The 21839-nt window shown below is 53.2% G+C and overlaps 1 protein-coding gene and 2 long non-coding RNA genes across 3 annotated transcripts; 2 read left to right on the forward strand and 1 right to left on the reverse strand.

Moving 5' to 3' along the window:
- The first annotated feature begins 2600 nt into the window (after positions 1-2600).
- CPLANE2 (ciliogenesis and planar polarity effector complex subunit 2) lies at positions 2601-8140 on the forward strand. The gene is made up of 5 exons (XM_017865320.1): positions 2601-3126; positions 6035-6187; positions 6809-6933; positions 7182-7318; positions 7531-8140. Exons 1-5 carry the CDS (start codon positions 3015-3017, stop codon positions 7778-7780), a joined length of 777 nt encoding a protein of 258 aa, XP_017720809.1. The 5' UTR covers positions 2601-3014; the 3' UTR covers positions 7781-8140.
- Positions 8141-10753: 2613 nt separating this feature from the next.
- Positions 10754-18721, reverse strand: LOC108524254 (uncharacterized). Its single transcript, XR_001884011.1, has 3 exons — positions 18664-18721; positions 13542-13744; positions 10754-11049 (listed from the first exon to the last, which is right to left on the reverse strand). It is a non-coding gene; the product is annotated as an uncharacterized LOC108524254 (long non-coding RNA).
- Positions 14146-15584, forward strand: LOC108524255 (uncharacterized). Its single transcript, XR_001884012.1, has 3 exons — positions 14146-14232; positions 14315-14349; positions 14688-15584. It is a non-coding gene; the product is annotated as an uncharacterized LOC108524255 (long non-coding RNA).
- Positions 18722-21839: the final 3118 nt, after the last annotated feature.

Below are 21839 nucleotides of genomic sequence, written 5' to 3' on the forward strand. Positions count from 1 at the left end.
GTGCAGTGATGTGATTCTGCTCACTGCAACCTCAACCTCCCAGGTTCAAGCAATTCTTCTGCCTCAGCCTCCTGAGTAGCTGGGATTACAGGCACCCGCCACCACAGCTGGATAATTTTTGTATTTTCAGTAGAGACAGGGTTCACCGTGTTGCCCAGGCTGATCTTGAACTCCTGACCTCAGGTGGACCGCCCACCTCGGCCTCCCAAAGTGCTGGGATTACAGGCATGAGCCACCGCACCCAGCCTTTTTTTGTATACTTTTAGAGATGAGGTTTTGCCGTGTTGCCCAGGCTGGTCTCAAACAGCCTCCCAAAGTGCTGGGATTACAGGCGTGAGCCACCGCACCTGGCCCCAAGAGGACTTTACATCTTCTCTGGGTTCCAGATTAACGGGCATGTTATTCTGCCAAGTTGCTTCATCTTCTCACAGGCTCACTGAGCCCTCCATGAACCAAGGACAGGGGTGGATGTGAAGTCTGGAAATCCAGAGATAGTTTAGATCCCAGCCCTGCCACTGAGTCACTCCTGGGCCATGGAGACAACTGTGAATCTTCCTGACTGGGCAGATGTGATGACAGCTGCAGCAACGGGAACCATGTGACCTGGAAGTATGGTCAAAGGATTCCAACTGCAGAATCCTGTAGAAATGGTTATTCATCTTGTTTTTCTGCCTAACCAGTGTGAGCAAGTTGAGAGAAAGCACCTTGTCTTACACATCCCCGTCCCCTCTCAGACATAATGGGCCTTACACATCCTTGTCCCCTCTCTTAGGACATAATGGGCCTTAAAAATCTGTGAGTTCATAGTCCTCTGGCTGCTTTCTGCTTCCCTAGGAATAGCCCTCCTAGTGGCTAGGGGCAAAGTTGTAAAAACAAAAAACCCAAACTGGTAGAATAGATAAGTACTTTAAGAGTTAGGTAAGCGTGAAGCGTGGGGTTTTTTTTTTTTTTTTTTGAGACGGAGGTCCTGCTCTGCTGCCCAGGCTTGGAGTGCAGTGGCCGGCTCTCAGCTCAACTGCAAGCTCCGCTCCCGTGTTCACGCAATTCTCGCTGTCTCAGCCCCGAGTATTGGGACTACAGGCGCCCGCCTCTCGCCGCTAGTTTCTTTGTATTTTTAGTAGAGACGGGTTCACCGTATTAGCAGGATGTCCTCGATCTCCTGACCTCATGATCCGCCCGTCTCGCCTTCCCAAAGTGCTGGGACTACAGGCTTGAGCCACCGCGCCCGGCCGCGTGGGGTTTTTTTTGTTTGTTTTTTTGTTTTTTTGACAGAGCCTGGCTCTGTCAGTCAGGCTGAAGTGCAGTGGCATGATCTCGGCTCACTGCAACCTCCATTTCCCGGGCTCAAGCAATCCTCCCATCTCAGCCTCCAAGTAGCTGGGACTACAGGCGTCCACCACTGTGCCTGGCTAATTTTTGTATTGTTTTGTAGAGACAGGGTCTTACTATGTTGCCCAGGTTGGTTGTGAACTCCTGAGCTTAAGCAATCTGCCTGCCTCGGCTTCCCAAAGTGCTGGGATTACAGGCGTGAGCCACACACCAAACCAGCTGTGGGTTCTGAGTCGGTTTCACACTGACTAGCTGTGCAGTGTGACCTCAGACAAGTCATGTAATGTTTCTGAATGTCTTCATCAGTACAAGAGGGTAATACTGTTTATACAGGTTTGTTTATAGAATTCAATCAGGTGACCTCTGTAAAGCTCCCAGTGTCTGGCATTTCGTGGCCTTCGGTAAAGCTTAACTCCTAGATTATTCCTTTCAAAGCAGTGATTTGCCCTACTTGAAGGCATTGCGGGAAGATAATGGTAAAAATTAAATGTAATAGACAAACTCTCAATAATGACCCACCTGTACCCTTTCCAACCAATGGGCATTTACTGAGCACCTACCTTCTGGGTAACAGGCCTGGTATCCAGTGCTGGAAGGGTGGAGGGGAGCTCAGAGTTTCAGAGCTGAAAAGTCAGCCCCAGGAGGGCAGTGACTTCTTGCTGGCCCTTAGAATGGGCCAGGCACATAGTAGGTGGTCAGTATTTGTTGAATGAATGAATGAATAAATGAATAAATGAATGAATGAATGAATGAATGAAAAATACAATCCAGCGGGCCTCTGACTCTTTTTTTAAAAGTTGAGCAAAGTCCCTTGACCTCTCTGAGCTGGTGTGTGTCCCCATCAGTGAAGCTAGAGATGTTTAAGTCATCTCGAGGTCCTGCCGAGCAGGATTAATATAGAGCAATAATATTAATAATAGCTACAATCATAACTAAACGTGGAGCACTGCTATGGAGGGAATAACATGTTACGTCCACGTTATGGAAGAGGAAACTAAGATACAGAGAAGCATGGAAGGCTCCCGGAGAAGGGGGTTTTCAAGATGTTTTGGAAGAAAAACCGGGGATCAGACGGAGTAGCAGAGAAGAGGATCCACGACCCACAGGAAAAGGCCTTATCCAGCGCCGTCGCGCGGCGCTCCTGCGGACGTTGTAGGAGGGACGAACGCAGGCCGGAACCCGCCCAATCCAGCCTCCGGCGTCTCCATGGCAACAACTTCTGCACATGCGCCGCGAGCACCGGCGCCTGAGCTGCAAGCACCGGCAGAAGCCGGACGCAGGCGGGCGGAAGCGGGCCTGGCGGGCTGGGGCGATGTGCGCGCGGGTGGGCGTTTAAAGGGGCCTTCGGCACCCGGGTTGTTTCGCCGCCGGGAATGCTGACGGTGAGGGCTAGGTAGCCCCGGGAGTTGGGATCTAGAAGGTAGAGGAGCAGCAGGGCTGTGTGACCCCCGGAGGTGACAAGGGGAGAGGGGCTGGGTAAATACCTTCGCTAGGCAGTGATGGGATGACTATCCCCAGGGAGCACTGCGGAGGAGAGAGGCAACTGAGGGACTGCACTTTCTGGTACCCACCGGGAGAGTCAGCAGTTAAGAGGGATCACAGGCCCGGCTTGGTACGGTCACCCCCCTTCCCATTCCCTGGTCTCAGCATTCTGCCACTTCCCTACCCCGTCGCGGTGCCCAGCCATGGCCAGACCTCCCGTGCCCGGTTCGGTGGTTGTCCCAAACTGGCACGAAAGTGCCGAGGGCAAGGAGTACCTGGCTTGCATTCTGCGCAAGAACCGCCGGCGGGTGTTTGGTAAGTGCCTCTCCCTTTCCTCCAGCCTGCCACTTGTCCCTCCCTGCCAGTGTCACCTGTTGCTCTCTGAAGAGAGCAGAGAGGCAGGGCAGTGAGAGCCTGCTGCAGTCTTCAGCAGTCTTCAGCCTGGGGGACTGAAAGCCCTATCTCTGGGACTCCCCACCCCTAAGTCTCCTTAGAGCTAATTCCATCGTCAGAGCCAGGAACATGGAAACAGCAGACACCCTGCCAGCAACCACTGTCACCAGAGATGCAGTTGATTGAGCTCTCCGCTGGTGCCAGGCCCTCTGTTGGGCACGTTACACAGTGCACGCCCATTTAACCTCTCAACAGCACATGGTACAGACTTGGCTAATACCACACCCTAACAGAGGTGAGCCTCTTCCATGTCCTGCTGTCTCTAGGATGAGACACTAGTGTTCCCCACCACTGAACTGCCTGGGTGAGTTAGTTCAGTGAAACTGACTCACCCAGGCAGGGCCCGGCTGACAGGCCGGCAAAGGTGCCTGGAATCAGCTGTGGAGTACAGTTCTGGGCAGGAGAAGCAAGGTGCCAGAAAGCTTAAGACCAGAGAGTGAGATAGCTAGAACCAAAATTTGTGAATAAGTCAACTGTTTATTTTTTTTAAAAAAATTACACTAGATTCAAAATACGACCCTCAAGAAGGCCAGGCCTGGTGGCTCACACCTGTAATCCCAGCACTTTGGGAGGCCAAGGTGGGCAGATCACCAGAGGTCAGGAGTTCAAGACCAGCCTGGCCAACATGGTGAAACCCTGTCTTTACTAAAAATACAAAAATTAGCCAGGCATGGTGGTGCGCATCTATAATCCCAGCTACTCGGGAGGCTGAGGCAGGAGAATCACTTGAACCCAGGAGGCGGAGGTTGCAGTGACCCTAGGTCCAGCCATTGCATTCTAGCCTGGGTGACAAAAGAGAAACTCCATTTCAAAAGAAAAAAAAAAAACCCTCGATTATGGCCACTGTCCCTTTAATCCCATGATGGCTGGTAACACTGTATTTGGGGTCACACATACCCAGGTAAGTGACCCAGGCTCCACCACTGCTAGCTGTATGACTGGGGATAAGTGAACTCTAGCCTCAAGTCCTTCTGTAAAATGGGGATAATCACAGTATTTATCCCATAGAGGTCCTGGGGAAATTCATAAGGAGTGTGTTTGTATAACATACTGAGCAAGGTCTGGCATACAGTGGGTGTTCACTGAAGGTTGGTTGGTATTGTATTTATTTTGCATTTAGTTGTGTTGAGTGGAAGAGAATTGAGTGAAGGTCGAGCTGATTTTCTGGGGACATCATAGAATCCACTGACCATATTATCTATACCACAGATAGGATCAAACAGCCGTAACTTAGAGGAATGGCAGTGATGGCTTTTAATTTTTGTGTTTTTACTTTAACCACAGACATTTGGGTTTTTTTCTTTTTTTTAACAGCTGGGTTTATGCACCTGAATGTATCATTCAGTGGTTGTCATGCAGGCCCCACAAGAAACGTTGAGAGCAGCTAGTAAATAACTATCAACAGACTGACTATAATCACTTAGGCCAGTCTCTTTGTATCCCAAACTTCTGTAAAATTGGGTTGAGTATTAAGAGCCACAGATGGGGCTGGGCGCGGTGTCTCACACCTGTAATCCTAGCACTTTGGAAGGCCGAGGCAGGCAGATCACCTGAGGTTGGGAGTTCGAGATCAGCCTGACCAACATGGAGAAACCCCCTGGCTACAAAATTAGCCAGGCATGGTGGCACATGCCTGTAATCCCAGTTACTCGGGAGGCTGAGGCAGGAGAATCACTTGAACCCAGGAGGCTGAAGTTACAGTGAGCTGAGATCATGCCATTGCACTCCAACCTGGGCAACAAGAGCGAAACTCCATCTCAAAAAAAAAAAAAAAAAAAAGAACCACAGATGGTTGGTTAGCCCTGAAGAAGCCATTAGAAATGAGGTTGTCCTTGGTTGTCCTTGGCTGCGTGTGGTGGCTCATGCCTGTAGTCCTAGCACTTTCAGAGGCCAAGGTGGGAGGATTGATTGAACCCAGGAGCTCAAGACCAGCCTGGGCAACACAGTGAGACCCCATCCCTATTAAAAATAGAAAGTAAAGAAAAAAAATAAAACTAAATAAATGAGATTGTCCAGCCCAGGATCTGATGGGGCAAGTGCAGGATTTATCCCCGTCTTAGTTCATTTTATGCTGCTAGAACAGAATACCACACTCTGAGTTATTTATTTATTTATATATTTTTTGAGACAAAGTTTCACTCTGTCGCCCAGGCTGGAGTGCAGTGGTGTGATCTTGGCTTAGCAACTTTCACCTCCCAGGTTCAAGCAATTCTCCTGCCTCAGCCTCCCAAGAAGCTGGGATTATAGGCACACATTACCACACCCAGCTAATTTTTGTATTTTTTTTGTAGAGATGGAGTTTCACCATGTTGGCCAGGCTGGTCTTGAACTCCTGACCTCAGGTGATGCACCCGCCTTGGCCTCCCAAAGTGCTGGGATTACAGGTGTGAGTCACTGCGCCTGGCCTCCTCTGGGTAATTTATAATGAACAGAAGTTTATTTAGCTCATGGTTCTGGAGGCTGGGAAGTCTAAGAATATGGCAGTGGCATCTGGAAAGGGCCTTCATGCTGTGTCATCCCATGGGCAGAAGGCAGAAGGGCAACAGCAAGACAGCAAGACACGCCCAAACTGGCTTTTATAACAAACCCGCTGCCCCAATGACAACATTAATCCATTTATGAGAGCAGAACAATCGAGCTGATCACCTCGTATTAGGCCCGACTTCCTAACACTGCTGCATTGGGGATTAAGTTTCCAACACATGAACTTTGGGGGACACCTTCAAACCACAGCACCCTTTGACCCTGCCTGGCTCCCTTTTTGCCCCAGGGCTGCTTGAGCGGCCAGTGCTGCCGCCACCTTTGTCCATCGACACTGCCAGCTACAAGATCTTTGTGTCTGGAAAGAGTGGTGTGGGCAAGACGGCACTGGTGGCCAAGCTGGCTGGCCTGGAGGTGCCTGTGGTGCACCACGAGACCACCGGTGAGTGGGACCTCAATCCTTTGCCCATCCTGGGAGGCCCTCCTTGGGGGTGGAGGCAAGAACCTGGCCCTGGACCACACAAGCCAGGGTTGATACCCAGCTCCACCTCTTACTCTGGATCCTTGGAAAGTCACTTCACCTCTCTGAGCCTACATGGGCTCCTTGGTCCCAAAGGAATAATAGTACCGACCCCACAGGGTTGTTGTGTGGTTGCCAACAGAGGTGGTGGTGGTAACGTGCCTAGCATCAAGCTATGCTCAAGGCAGATGCTCAGGAAATGCTAATCTTGCTTTCTTGTTTCTCACCACTGGATGCTGATTGTTCCACCATGTTGAAACATCTCCCAGTGTCCTGGGCCCTTTGGGTCTCCCTGGACATACAAATGAAACTGCTTTGCCATAGCTAGGGCTGCATCTTCCTGGTATACCAGAGTCTCCTCCAGGGCTGGTCTCTGTTTCTCCCATCAGACTGAATTCTCCTGGGTCAAGGACTGGGCTGCCCTCCTCAAACTGGGGACCCATCAGGGCAGGGATGTATCTCTTCTTCCTATTCCTTCCTGGCCCCCTATTCCTCCATCCCCACCTCTCCCATGCTGAATGGCTTACCCTGGCTCCCCCTCAGGCATCCAGACCACCGTGGTATTTTGGCCAGCCAAGCTGCAGGCCAACGGCCGTGTCGTCATGTTTCGTTTTGAGTTCTGGGACTGTGGAGAGTCTGCACTCAAAAAGTTCGATCATATGCTCCCGGTGAGCAGGCATATGGGCCTGGGTGGGCTCTGCCAGGGGCTGGTTGGGTAGTAATGAGCTCAAGGCACTGCTCAGAGATCTGAGCTGGCACTGGAGACTGAGTCCCAGCCCATGCTTGTCCTAGGACCAGCCGCTCCGTGCCCTGGGCCTCAGTTTCCCAATCTGTGAAAGGAGGGATTATTCCTGATTCTTCTCAGGGCCCTGCAGTTGATGGGAGGTGATATGGTTATATGCCTCTCCATCGCTAGGCTTGCATGGAGAACACAGATGCCTTCCTCTTCCTCTTCTCCTTCACTGACCGTGCCTCCTTTGAAGACCTCCCTGGACAGCTGGCCCGCATAGCAGGTGAGGCCCCTGGTGTCGTCAGGATGGTCATCGGCTCCAAGTATCCTTTGGATACCCTCAGCAAGTCATGGAGCAAGGGGGTCAGGGGCCCAGCCTCTGCCCAGACATGGAATTCAGCACCTGGGCTTTTACTTAAAGGGTACAGCATGGCTACCCCAGCTCCTAGGTGTGGGCTCCAGGGAGGAGGGAGAGGCAGGGTCTGATGGGGGGCTGTGCAGAGGCACCCAGCCAGGCTCCTTGACCCTCCTCCAGATTTGACCAGTACATGCACACAGACGTGCCTGAGCGGGACCTCACAGCCTTTCGGCAGGCCTGGGAGCTGCCCCTGCTACGGGTGAAGAGTGTGCCAGGGCGGCGGCTGGCTGATGGGCGCACGCTGGATGGGCGGGCTGGGCTGGCTGACGTTGCCCACGTACTCAACGGCCTTGCTGAACAGCTGTGGCACCAGGACCAGGTGGCAGCTGGCCTGCTTCCCAGCCCCCCAGAGAGTACTCCTGAATGAATAACGAGTGGGTGCTTGTGATCCCACCCCCAACCCTCAGGTCTCGACATAGGGCCTGAGGCTGAGGCAGGAACATGGGTCCCATCTGGAGGACTAGCCAGCATGACCTGATACAGAGGATGTGGCCAGAGAAGGCCGGCCCCCAAGCAGCGCTTTCCTTGCAGAATTCGTGGCAGGGAGGTGGGGAACAGGGCCCTGAGCTCAAACATCTCCCACGGCCTTTCCCCCTTTGGCAGCACCCACGGAGGGTGACTGGAAGAAGGGGTGCCTCTCAAGTGACTTCAATCAAGAACCTGTATTGGTTGAAGTGACACCATCTGTTGTAGCAGATACACTCTGAAATCCCAGTGCTGAACTCCACGTGTTCATTCTTGCGCAGGCCTCGGCTCAGGAGGAGGTGACACAGAGACCCAGCCCCGGAGACCCTGTCCAGCTGCCCTAGGGCATCAGCACCCAGTCAGCAGCCAGGGAGTGAGTGCAGGTGGGAGGTGGCCCCCAGCTTTCTGTGGACCAGGCCCAGGGTGGCACCTCATTCTGCCCACATTGCAGAGGCCAGCACCCAGCAGTCATGTAGTCATGTGGCGCTGCGGGGGAGGCTGGGACATGGAGTCCACCTGTGAGTCCAGGAGTCAAGCCCGTTGCTCTGCAGGGCCTTTCTTTTTCTTTCTTTCTTTTTTTCTTTTCGGAGTCTTGCTCTGTGGCACAGGTTGGAGTACAGTGGTGCGATCTCAGCTCACTGCAACCTACACCTCCTGGGTTCAAGCGATTCTCCTACCTCAGCCTCCTGACTAGCTGGGATTACAGTCGCCAACCACCATGCCCAGCTAATTTTTGTATTTTTAGTAGAGATGGGGTCTCACTATGTTGGCCAGGTCTCAAACTCCTGACCTCAAATAATCTGCCAGCCACAGCCTCCCAAAGTGCTGGGATTACAGGCGCGAGCCACCGCGCCTGGCCTGCAATGCCTTTCTTGATCATGAAGCTGTCAGGCCAGGCTTAGGATAGGAGTCCTGGCAGCCCAGGGGCACCTGAAAGCAGCACCATGCAAGGCCAAGGACCATCCCAGTGGGGGTCAGAGCGTGAGCTGGCCTGAGAGGCAGCTCTGTCCCATGGAGGCCATCAAGGACAAGAGCCGGGAGGGGAGTGAGTAGGCCCAGCCTTGTGTCTTGGCCCTGCCCCATAAGCCAGAGACGCTGGTGAAAGTAGGCTAAGGAGGATGAGGGGAAGGCCCCAGGGAAAGGGGCCTTTATACGATCCCCTCCAATGAGCCCCTGCCCAGCCCCATAGATGAACCCCTGGGCTGAGGCCTGGCTTGCGTCTGGCTCAAAGCAGAGTGTCCCCAAAGCCAGCTGACTCCTGGAACTCTGTAGCTCTGCCCAGGCCCCACTCACACAGTATGACCTGTGCTAACACACACCTGCGCTAGGACGAAAGCACTTTCCGCTCCTGCCTGCTGGCACACACAGGAGGTCCAGACTCACCTGTCCTGATGCCTGCACCCAAGCACACTGCTCACATGCCCATCCACACTGCCAGCCTGTCCTCCCTGGGTACTGCCACCTACGTTTGTCAACCCTTCCAGGGTCTGGGCCAGAGGAAGGACTGATTCCAGCACCTTCTCACCACTGACTAAGGCTTAGAGCTCAGGTCCTGCACTTATCCCACATCCCAAGAAGGAATGTCCCTGGACGGGACCCCAGCCTCAGAGCCTGCAGGCCAGCTCCCACTCCTGCAGCCCTCAGCCCTGCTTCCAGGTGGATCTGTCCACATCCCCCTCTGTCCTTAACTCCAGGAGAACTTAGCTCACCTGGGCAGCAATGGAGTGTAGGGTAGGGCTCAGAAGGCAGCCCCAGGCCTGACTGTGGGCCTGCAGCTACAGGCATTTGTGCTTAGGAACCACCTACCCCACATCCCAGCTGGTCATCTCTGGGCATAAACCACCTCCCCCCCCACCCCCAGAAAGGAGGCTTCCCATCCCTCTTGGGCACCAGCTCAGCCAAAAGCCAGAAAGCGTTCGTGGGGATCACCTGATCCCCCCCCCCCCCGCCCCACATGGCGAGGCAGGGCAGTCTTCTCCTGGCTGGCACTGCTCTGGTCAGAGAATTGACCCTCATCCACCTTTACCCCAAACAAGAGGTATCTCCCTGGGTGAGGACAAAGTGGGGAGGGCAACAGGGCTGGGGCTTAGAGCCCCTCCACCAGCCATCCAGGGCTGCCTTCTCAGCTCCTCCCAGCGTAACCCCGGTGCCACTTTAGTATTTAGTAGGCCACCCCTGGGGCCTCCATCACCACAGTGCAGAACTGGAAGCCACAATGCTTTGAAGAGTCAGTGCCTGTGCCTCCTGGGAGGTCTCCGGGCAGCCCTGTGGAGAGTGGGTGAGAGGAGAGCATGTTCTTACATGCACGTGTTCAGGCTGATGGCATGGGACTGTGACCTGTCTGGTCACACAGGGCCTCAAACTCCAAGGAGCCCCACACCTGGTTTAATGCTCTGCCATTGCCCTCTTACTGATGCCCTTCTTATTTTTTTAGAGACAGGGTCTTGCTGTGTCGCCCAGGCTGGAGTGCAGTGGCGCAATCATCACTCACTGCAGCCTTGAACTCCTGGGCTCATGTGATCCTCTCCGTTTCTCCCCAGCCTCAGAAGTAGCTCCCACCATACCCAGCTAATTTTAAAACTTTTTTGAGAGACAGGGTCTCGCTATATTGCCCAGGCTGGTCTCAAACTCCTGGGCTCCACTGGGTACAGTGGCTCACGCCTGTAATCCCAGCACTTTAGGAGGCCAAGGTGGGTGGATCACCTGAGGTCGGAAGTTCAAGACCAACCTGGCAAACATGGTGAAACCCTGTCTCTACTAAAAATACAAAAATTAGCTGGGTGTGGTGGCAAGTGCCTGTAATCCTAGCTACTCAAGAGGCTGAGGCAGGAGAATCGCTTAAACCCAGGAGGCGGAGGTTGCAGTGAGCCAAGATTGCACCACTGCACTTCAGCCTGGGCAACAGAGTGAGACTCTGTCTCAAAAAAACAAAACAAAACAAACAACAAAAATGAGCTGGAGGAGCGAGTTGGAGGCCCTTCCGCCTCTGGAACACTGGTGGGTGAGCAGAAGCAGGGGAGCTGGTGTTCAGCTCTATTCTATAAAGAAGGGGTGGATCCTGAGAGGCAAGGGGTAGGACTGAGGCCTTGTTACGTGGTCCAGAAGGAGGTTGAAGGGGAAGTGCGTGACCTTGGAAGTCCTCTGTAATTCTCTTTTGCTCAGTTGACACATCTGTAAAATGGAGATAGCAGCACCTACTTATTTGAGTTGTGAGAAGTAAATGCATGTGAAATGTTTAGCATGTGCCGGGCACCAAGTTAAGAGCCCAATAAATGTTGGCTGTTATCATCGTCCTTGTTATTACAGTAGCAGCAGCGGTTCTGGTCTGAGAGCAGGTGGAGGGGAGGAAGAAGCGTCCCAGATCGCGCTAACAGCGCCTCTATTGTTACACTTCAAATTTAGTCAGGGGTGCGAGGAGGGACGGGTGGCCCAACTGGGCCGATTGAGAAGCTTCTGGCACCTGCAACTGTGCCCCATCCCCTCACCTTCACCCCTATGCCTGCTGCACCCAGGACGGCAATGACGCCACCGACAGGAACCGGGACGACAACTATATCTCACGCCCTGCGGCGGCATTTACGTCCTGGACTCCAGGAGTAACATTTTCTGAGACGGGAAAACCTACATTGGTGAGACTTGGGCCAGACAGGACTCTTGTCCCACCTCACCCACAAGGCCGGAGTGACCAGGCCACAGGCTCTCCCTTAAACCTCCTTTCCCTTCCCGGAGGAATCCCGCAGCGTCTCTTGTCTTTTTCTTGCAATGGGCAGTTCCTTCCTCGAACTAACCCTAATACCTTTTGCTACAAACTCAAATTTCCTTTAATTTTGGCCTTAGTACTAGGGACTGATGAACTCAGATCCTTTCCACCCAGATAAAAGTGGGGCCGGGCGCGGTGGCTCAAGCCTGTAATCCCAGCACTTTGGGAGGCCGAGGCGGGCGGATCACGAGGTCAGGAAATCGAGACCATCCTGGCTAACACAGTGAAACCCCGTCTCTACTAAAATACAAAAAATTAGCCGGGCGTGGTGGTGGGGCCTGTAGTCCCAGCTACTCTGGAGGCTGAGGCAGGAGAATGGCGTGAACCCGGGAGGCGGAGCTTGCAGTGAGCCGAGATGGCGCCACTGCACTCCAGCCTTGGCGACAAAGCGAGACTCCGTCTCAAAAAAAAAGTGGGACAGAGCGGGAGCAGGGTCAGACCGCTCCTAACTGTCCCCCTGACCCCGCGATGGGACAGACTTCGTGCTCCCCTGGGAGGAGAAGCTGCGACTCCCGCGGCGGCGATAGAGAGGCGACTCAGGCTGCTGCCCTGGCGCAAGAATTTTCAGCGGAACCTGGAGGAGGTGAGCGCAGAGCCTGCGGACTGCGGGTCTCGAGGCCGAGCGCAGACGCCCCTGGCCAGCTCTGAGACCAGCACAAGCGCCTTCAGCAGCTCATCTGTCAAATGGGTTTGGCTGTAGTGTCAGCCCTATGCAGGGGCTATGACGATTACACGGATGAAGGGTGTAAAACGCTCAGGCCAGGGCCTGGCACATTGGAGGCACCCAAGAAAGGGGCAAGATCAGTCACTATACGATGCGGCCCACCCGGCGTCTGTCTCCGCGTTTGAAAAACCAGGGTGTTCGTTTTCCTCATTTGAAATTTAAACGAGGAAAGGCATGTCAAAGCGCTTTTGAAGGCAGAAAGGACCGACGCGAAAAATGGGACCTGGCCAGGCGCGGTGGCTCACGCCTGTAATCCCAGCACTTTGGGAGGCCAAGGCGGACGGATCACCTGAGGTCCGGAGTTCGAGACCAGCCTGGCCAATACGGTGAAACACCTTCTCTACTAAAAATACCAAAATTAGCCGGGCGTGGTGGCGCATGCCTGTAATCCCAGCTACTTGGGAGGCTGGGACAGGAGAATCGCTTGAACCCGGGAGGCGGAGGTTGTGGTGAGCCGAGATCGCGCCACTGCACTCCAGCTTGGGCAACAGAGCGAGATTTTGTTTCGGAAAAAAAAAAAAAAAGGGGGATCTGTCACCTCCCGGGACCGTAAGGGGAGGGTCTTAGGGGTCTTTCCCTCTCCTCCTGGGAAAGCAGGCCAGGAAAGCAGCCCCGCGTAGCGCCGCACCCTTCTCCGAGAGTCGAGAGCCGTGTAGCACAGCGTGTAGAGGCGTGTAGCACAACGCCTGAGAGCCGCTGCACTACACCGAGGAACTGAGCCTGCGCGCGCGGCCGCAGGTGGAAGGGCGGGACGGGTCCGCCGGGGGCAGCGTCTCCTCAGGGGCCATAACCCTGTCCTTGACCCCAGGCCCGGCCCAACCCCGACTCTGAGGGCTTGGAGGGGGGGGCGGGGGGGAGCCACAACAGCGCCTGCGCCTGCGCAACCCTCTGCAGCAGATGGTGCGCAGCCGACGGTAGGACATTTGCGCCTTCCGCAGCTCGGAGCCCGGCCAGTGAGACCGGGCGGCGCCTCCAGTGAGCGAAGTCTGTCCGCGGAGGGGCAGGAGCGGGTAGAAGCCTTAGCCTAGCCAAGGCTGATTTGCCCCTCCTCGGCGTGCCTCAGAGGCAACTCCTGCGTCACTTGCTTTAGGTCTCAGACTCTGTTCTTTCCGCAAACTGGAGCCCCAGCCCTTCCCACCATCCCTGATTCCCACCTGTTCAATCCGATCTGATGCTCACCTGACTGGAACACACGCAGCCCAGGCTGCGCTCTGTGGGCAGAAGGGCTCTCTGGCAATGGCAGCTGGCGTGTCTCACCTGCCTGTCTGCAACGGAGAGGCTCTGGACTGGTATTAGGTTTCAGATCGGGCGGAGGGCTGGGCTTCTGACCCCTGTTGCTCTCACAGATTCCTGGGCAGCGATTCCCATGACTCCTACTTCTCCTACATGTGGAGGCACTGAGTGGTGAGATGGCTGCTTGGGGCGAGTCCAGCTGGGACCTTAAGAGGGCAGTTGACGCCAGGACTCCCCTGGCAAGTGGCAGAAATCCTGGCCCGCACAATCTCCGGGAAGAAGAAACATACAGAGATGGGCATCGCCCACCTGCTGTCAGAGGGCGTCTACACTGCAGCCTTCCCACAGCATGAGGAAGAGATATCCCAAGCTCAGATCTCTCCCAGGCCTGACAGCATGGCAGCAGTGGCTGGGGCATCCGGAGAGCACTCTCAAACCTCCCTGCAGCTCTCCCTCCTTTTGTCCTCCTAGGATCCCTTTGAACTGCCTGGGTACCAGGTACCCGGTTCAGATCTCAACTCTCGCCAATTGCTGTACCCGTACTGGGCTTGCTGGGGATACTGTCACAAGTACAAGCCCCTTGACTACATATGAGAGTACTTTGGGGAGAAGGTGGTCATCCACTTTGCCTGGCTAGGTGAGTCTGGCGCTGGGGTGGGGTCTGGGAGTGGGGCTTGAGTGCAGAGATGGGGGTTCATGAGCTTTCTCTTACCCTTCAGGTTTCTACATGGCCTGTCTGCTGCCTGTCACTCTGGTGAGCACCCTGCTATTTATCTCCTGCCTTGTCACCGTGGGGACCAACACAACAGTGTGGGTGGCTGCAGAAGGGTTGGGGGATGGGCTGGATGGGCCAGGTTGTCCACCTGGTTGAGGATAGGCCTTCCCAGGATAGGCACCCTCTGCTCATAGAGAGGAGATCTGTGCCAGTGGGGGTGCCACTCTGTGGTACCTGTGCCATGTGGAATATTTCCGGGATCTGCCCCATGGCCAAGGGGAGCCAGGGAAAGGGGAAAAAATAACAGGTAGGTATTTTGGACCCAACCTGGGCCTGGATGCTGGCCCTACCTTGTGCCCTCTCTCCCCTCCTCACAGCTGAGCTGCCTCTTTGACCACTCAGGAACTGTGTTCTTCAGGATCTTCATGTCCTTCTGGGCCATGGCCTTCCTGGAGCACTGGAAGCAGGGAGTGCCACCTTGGCCCACCACTGGGACTGCAGCGACTTCCAGGACCACGAGGTGATGCCCAGCTCAGCCCTCCAGGCCACAACCACACTTCCCAGAGTTCTCAGAGGCCAGAAAGTGTACTGGGAAGAGCTCAGACTTTGGAGTCCAACATCCTGGGATCCAAATCTGGCTTCTCCTCACACTTTTCCCGGGTCACTTTCCACCCTCCCCTGACATCAGGATGCTATAGGCTTGGTGAGGTGAAACATTGGGAGTATTTATATAATAAGCTGGACCTTGGAAAGAGACCCTCCCCAGAACCGAGAAGGATAAAACATTCCACCTACCCACCCACCCATCCAGCTACCTACCTGTCTATCCAAACATCTAATCATTGATCCTGAGTTCCCTTCTCCCTACCTCCCCTGCCACACCCCAGCTCTCCCCACTCCAGTCCAAGTCACCATTTCCTCTTTCCTGGACCACTGCAGTGACCTCCCAACAGGTCTCCTTGCCCCACTTAATTCATTCTCAGCTGCCAGTACGGCGACATTCTGTGTTACCTTCCTCAAAGCCTTCCAGGACAGTCTCATTTGAGACGTACCTGGGAAATCATCCAAACCCCTCACAGTGGCCTGCAAGGCCCTGTGCCATCTGGCCTGTGTCTGGTTCTCCCCCACTGGCTCCACCAGATCCTTAAATAGGTCAAGTTCATTTCTACCCAGGAGTCTTGGCATTGGCTATATTGGCTATGCTCTGCCAGAATCCTCTTCCTTCAACTTGTTGTTGTTGTTGTTGTTGTTGTTGTTTTTGAGATGGAGTCTCACCCTGTTGCCTAGGCTGGAGTGCAGTGGTGCAATCTCAGTTGACTGCAGCCTCTACCTCCCAGGTTCAAATTATTCTCCTGCCTCAGCCTCCTGAGTAGCTGGGATTACAGGTGTGTGCCACCACACCCGGCTAATTTTTGTATTTTTAGTAGAGATGGGGTTTCACCATGTTGGCCAGGCTCGTCTCGAACACCTGACCTCAGGCGATCTGCCTGGCTTAACCTCCCAAAGTGCTGGGATTATAGACAGACATGAGCCACCATGCCCAGACCCTTCAGATTTTATATGGCCTACTCCTTGTCATTCAAGTCTCAAATGTTTCCTACCTAGAGAGGTCTTCCCTGATCACTAATCCAGAGAGGCTCCCTGTCACGGTTTTAATTTAATCGTAGCATTCATCACTGTATTTTACGATTTATTTGTTTATTATCTGTCTTCTCCCACTGGCATGTGAGCTCCATGAGAGCAGAGACCTTGTGTGTGATGTTGGCTGCTGTAACCCCGTGCCCAGAATAGTCTCTAGCATGTAGAAGATGCTCAATAAATGTTTGTTGAGTGAATCTGTGAATAATCTATCTTCTGCCTACCCATTTGTCCAGCCATCCATCACTTTATCCATTCAACAGGGTTATAGGAAGATAGGAAACCAGAGAAGGTATTTTAACAGGGATAATTTAACATAAGGTATTGGTTAAACAGGTGCTGGGGGACTGAAAAAGCACAAATGGAATACTGAGACAATGAAGTAAATGTCAGTGGTACCCTTTGGATAGTGCAGTACACAACTCAGGTGACTCTCAAGAGTGGCCCTGGCCTGGGCACGCACAGTGGCTCACACCTGTAATCCCAGCACTTTGGGTGGCTGAGGCAGGAGGATCACTTGAGCCCGGGAATTCAAGATCAGCCTCAGCAACACAGTGAGACTTTCCCTCTACTAAAAAATAAAAAATTAGCTGGGTGCAGTGGCATGCACCTGTAGTCCCAGCTACTCAGTAGGCTGAGGCAGGAGAATCACTTGGGGCCAGGAGTTTGGGGCTGCTGTGAGCTATGATTGTGCCACCGCACTCCAGCCTGGGTGACACAGCAAGACCTTGTCTCTGAAAAATATATTAAAATTAAATTAAAATTAAAATTGACTGTGCACGGTGGTGGATGCCTATAATCGCAGCACTTTGAGAGGCTGAAGCAAGCGGATCACTTGAGGCTAGGAGTTTAAGACCAGCCTGGCCAACTTGGCATAACTCCATCTCTACTAAAAATACAAAAATTAGCCCCGGCCAGGCGCAGTGGCTCACGCCTGTAATCCCAGCACTTTGGGAGGCCAAGGCGGGTGGATCACGAGGTCAAGATATCGAGACCAGCCTGACCAACAGAGCGAAACCTCGTCTCTATTAAAAATACAAAAATTAGCTGGGTGTGGTGGTGCACACCTATAATCCCAGCTACTCGGGAGGCTGAGGCAGGATAATTGTTTGAATCTGGGAGGGGGAGGTTGCAGTGTGCCAAAATCATGCCACTGCACTCCAGCCCAGGGGACAGAGTGAGACTGTCTCAAAAAAAAGAAAAGAGAAAGAGTGGCCCTGCCTTTGCACCCACTGTTCCCTCCCCAGAAAGCTTCTCTCCACTGTCCCTTTAGCACCTTTTCACCTTTTGGATCATAGCTAAAGTGTCATTTCTTCAGAGTGACCATGCATGAAAAAGTTTTCCTTCATAGGATATATATATATATATGTATCTGCGTTTATTCATTTATCTCTGTCTTGCAAACTAGTTTGTAAACTTCATTAGGGCATGGATCTTCCCCAGTTTGTTCACTATGGCATGTTCAGTATCTATTGCACAGTGGTACACAGTTAATAGTTATTGATTAAAGTAATAAATTTATCCATTTATCCACCCATCCACCCATCCCACTCATCCACCCATCCCACTCATCCATTCATCCATTTTCCCCCGTGTTCATCAACCATTCAAACAGACTTTCATCTGTTCACCCACCTAACCATCCATTTACCATCCATCCGTCCATCCTCATGTCCATCAATCATCCAACCAGACTTTCATCTGCTCACCCACCTAACCATCTGCCCATCCTCCATTCATCCATCCATCCACCTATCCATCCATCCATCTATCCATCCATCCTCATGTCCATCAACCATCCAACCAGACTTTCATCTGCTCACTCCCTTCATCCATCCATCCATTCATCCATCCATCCATTCATCCATCCATCCATCCGTCCATCCTTATGTCCATCAGCCATCCAATTAGACTTTCATCTGCTTGCCCGCCTAACCATCTGCCCATCCTCCATTCATCCATCCATTCATCCATTCATCAATCCTCAACCATCCAACCGGACTTCATCGCTCACCCACCTAGTTATCCATCTATCCTCCGTTCATCCATCCATCCACCTATCCATCCATCCATCTATCCATCCATCCTCATGTCCATCAACCATCCAACCAGACTTTCATCTGCTCACTCACCTAACCATCCATCCATTCATGCATCCATCCATCCTCATATCCATCAACCATCCCAGACTTTTATCTGCTCACCCACGTAGCCATCCGTCCATCCCTTCACCCACCTGCCTACCTACCCACTTTCTTGTGAATAAACTATAGAGATTTACCGATTGCTTGCCCAGTTTACCCACCCATTTGTCAGCCTACTGCCTGCTCACTCATCAGTCTATGTAGCCCTTTTCCACATGTCCACCCATTTGCTGTTTACTTCTTTGTCTACCCACCCATCCATGTAGCCATCCATCCACAGGCTTTTAACCATGCCCTGGGGAAAAAGGCCCTGCAAAACCAAAAATGAATTAGAACCCATTCCTGTACTTCCAGAGCGCCCTCTGCAGTCATGAAAAGGTGGGGGGCTTCCCCTATCCTAGGATCATGCCACCAGCCTCTTGGCCCTAGGATGCACATTTCTGTTGCCCCCTGTGATAGGAGTGCCCACATCTAGAGTTTGCTGCCCTGGCCCTGCAGATGACCCAAACCCAGTGACAGACTTGAAGGAGCTCTACTTCCCACCCCACAGCTGTCTTTCCCGCTTACTCACCAGCTCTGCAGCCATCCTCACTGTGGTGAGGGGACACTGAGCCTTTGCTCTGGAAGGACTGGCCCCTTCAGGGTGGGTGCACTGGAACCCTGGCAGTCCACTCTCCAGCTCTGACAGCCCTCTCTCCCAGCCCCCAGCTTTGCATTGTGATGATTTCCCCTGTGTCTGTCATAATTTGTTTGTTTGTTTGTTTTTGAGACAGAGTCTCGCTCTGTCACCCAGGCTGGAGTGCAGTGGCGCGATCTCGCCTCACTGCAACCTCCACCTCCCGGGTTCACGCCATTGTCCTGCCTCAGCCTCCCGAGTAGCTGGGACTACAGGCACCTGCCACCACGCCCAGCTAATTTTTTGTATTTTTAGTAGAGACGGGGTTTCACCGTGTTAGCCAGGGTTGTCTCGATCTCCTGACCTCGTGATCCTCCCGCCTTGGCCTCCCAAAGTACTAGGATTACAGGTGTGAGCCACTGCACCTGGCTTGTGTGTCATAATTTACCATGGCATTATCAGCGTTGCAATGTTCCACACTGGCAGCTCTGTGCTCATGACCCACGTGAATGTCCTTTGGGGCAATGGAGGGTGGGAGCACTGTTCCAGGCTCCAGGCTTAATGTGGGCATCTTCAGGTTTTTTTCATCCCACCACATGGGTGGCTCCAGGTAATGGCCCATCACTCTGCCTAGGCTGGCAACATTGCCAACATCAGCAGCACTGTGCTCAACCAGGTACTGGTCTTCCTCTTTTTTTTTTTTTTTTTTTTGAGACAGAGTCTCATTCTGTCGCCCAGACTGGAGTGCAGTGGCGTGATCTCGGCTCACTGCAAGTTCTACCTCCTGGGTTCATGCCATTCTCCTGACTCAGCCTCCCAAGTAGCTGGGAGTACAGGTGCCTGCCACCACGCCCGGCTAATTTTTATATTTTTAGTAGAGACGGAGTTTCACCATGTGGGTCAGGCTGGTCTCAAACTCCTGACCTCAGGTGATCCACCCACCTCGGCCTCCCAAAGTGCTGGGATTACAGGTGTGAGCCACCACACCTGGCCTGGTCTTCCTCTAAAACCAGGTCTACACCACACGGGCTGACTCACCAGATGGAGTAAGTGAAGGTAATGGGTTGCAGGGCTATGTTTGTGTCATCTGGGAACTGGGAGTCTGGTGTCTGCAGTCACCTTCAAGCGAGAGTGGCCAGGGACACATGGCTGACATTAGGGGTTGGTAGGTTAAGGACAGGAGCATAGGGGCTGACCTGATGGGCTATGCCTGCCCCCTTGCGCCCAGTAGAATTCCGACAAGCTCTGCCCTTTGTCCAGAGATGCATAGAATCCAGACCCTCCATGAAAATGCCTTCACTTTCATTTTCAGTTTGTCAATTTCTATTCTTCTCCCTTCTACATGGCATTCTTCAAAGGCAGGTGAAGACCATTCCCCAAACCCCAGCCTTGGGGCTGTTGCTTCCCAAGGAAGCAGCCCAGCAAAGCAGCAGCACCCTTTGAGCTCCAGATTTGTCCCTACCCAGGTCTTGCTATTGATCTTAAAGCTGGTTCTTGATTTCCCTGGGCTAGAGTCTTACCGACTGTAATTTCCGGGCCCATCATTGCACAACTGTGAAAATCTAACACCTGCATTCAGTCTGTCCTTCAGCCCTCACTGGGTGGCCCTAAGCCTGACAATGCCACCTCCCAATGCTGCAGTTTGACTTTATCACCATCTTTTGGGAGCCTTCCTGCTGTGCACCTTTGGTTGGATGCTAGGGACACAGAAATGAATCAGAGCTGGTCCTTTTCCCTAGGAGCATCCAGTCTTTAATGAGATCTGGTTAAGAGTCATAAAGTGCTGAACTCTCAGGAGGTGCTGTTATTGTGTAATTGCCATTGTCATTGAAGGATGATCACCAAAAGAGCCCACTCCCCAGCACAATGACTCCATCTTCCTGGGCCACAAATGCCGCATTGGCTGATCGTAGGTTGAGCAGTAGGTTTAGGCCACGGTCCCAGCAGACCCCTGGGCCCTAGTAGGGTAGGCAAGGCCTCCCATCAGCTCTGTCAGCAGGGTTATCTCTCAATTCAGGGGGCAGCCAGAGGATCAGGAGCAGAGTGGGGAAATGGGGTCAGCCTCAGCATGGAGTTGAGCTGCAGCCTGGCTCCAGAGAGGGAGGCCCTTAGGTTTGTGGGATACCCCGGTCAGTATGGCACATTGCTCAGCATGCAGAGTGAGGATGTGATTATGTACCCCTGGGTTGCTGGCTCTTGGAGGTTAGTGGGTAGTCCTCACAACCTCAGGTCTGGCAGGGGTGGGATCTGCCTCTGGGGCCTCCAAAGTGGGTAGGAGGAGCAGGTGGCCAACTTTCTGCACCAGCAAGGAGGTGGGGTAACCCCTATGCAGCCCTGAAGCCCTGAGTAAGGTGCTCTGTGCCTGCCAACAACAGCGCGGCCCTGGTGGCTGCCACACCGAGGTCACCCAACAGCTCATCATCATCATGGTGGGCAAACAGCTGCTCAGCCACATGGAAGAGTTCACTGTGCTGTGAGTGGTGGGGGGAGAATGGAGGACAGGGCTGGGCCTAATCAGGCCATTTGGAGGGCTTTTATAAGAGCAGAGCAGAAAACCTGTTTCCTGGGACAGAAGATACGGGCACAAGTCCTAGCCCTGCTTGTTGTGAGCTGCATGGCTTTGTGTCTCTCTGGGCCTCAGTTTCCTCATCTATACAGTGGGGACAATAATACCTCTCCAAGAGAGTTGAGGGGATTATGAGGCGTTCAACAGGAAAGAGCTGGGCCGGGCGCGGTGGCTCCAGCCTGTAATCCCAGCACTTTGGGAGGCCGAGACGGGCGGATCACGAGGTCAGGAGATCGAGACCATCCTGGCTAACACGGTGAAAACCCGTCTCTACTAAAAAATACAAAAAAAAAACTAGCCGGGCGAGGTGGCGGGCGCCTGTAGTCCCAGCTACTGGGGAGGCTGAGGCAGGAGAATGGTGTGAACCCGGGAGGCGGAGCTTGCAGTGAGCTGAGATCCAGCCACTGCACTCCAGCCTGGGCGACAGAGCAAGCAAGACTCTGTCTCAAAAAAAAAAAGAAAATGTGAAAATGTTCTGGAATTCGATGGGGGTGATGGAGGCACAATTCTTTGAATAAACTAAAAACGACCAAATAGTATACTGTTTTTTTTTTTTGATGCAGAG

This window comes from Rhinopithecus bieti, unplaced genomic scaffold, assembly GCF_001698545.2.
Source record: "Rhinopithecus bieti isolate Rb0 unplaced genomic scaffold, ASM169854v2 scaffold_81031, whole genome shotgun sequence".
In the NCBI taxonomy this organism is placed as follows: Eukaryota; Metazoa; Chordata; class Mammalia; order Primates; family Cercopithecidae; genus Rhinopithecus; species Rhinopithecus bieti.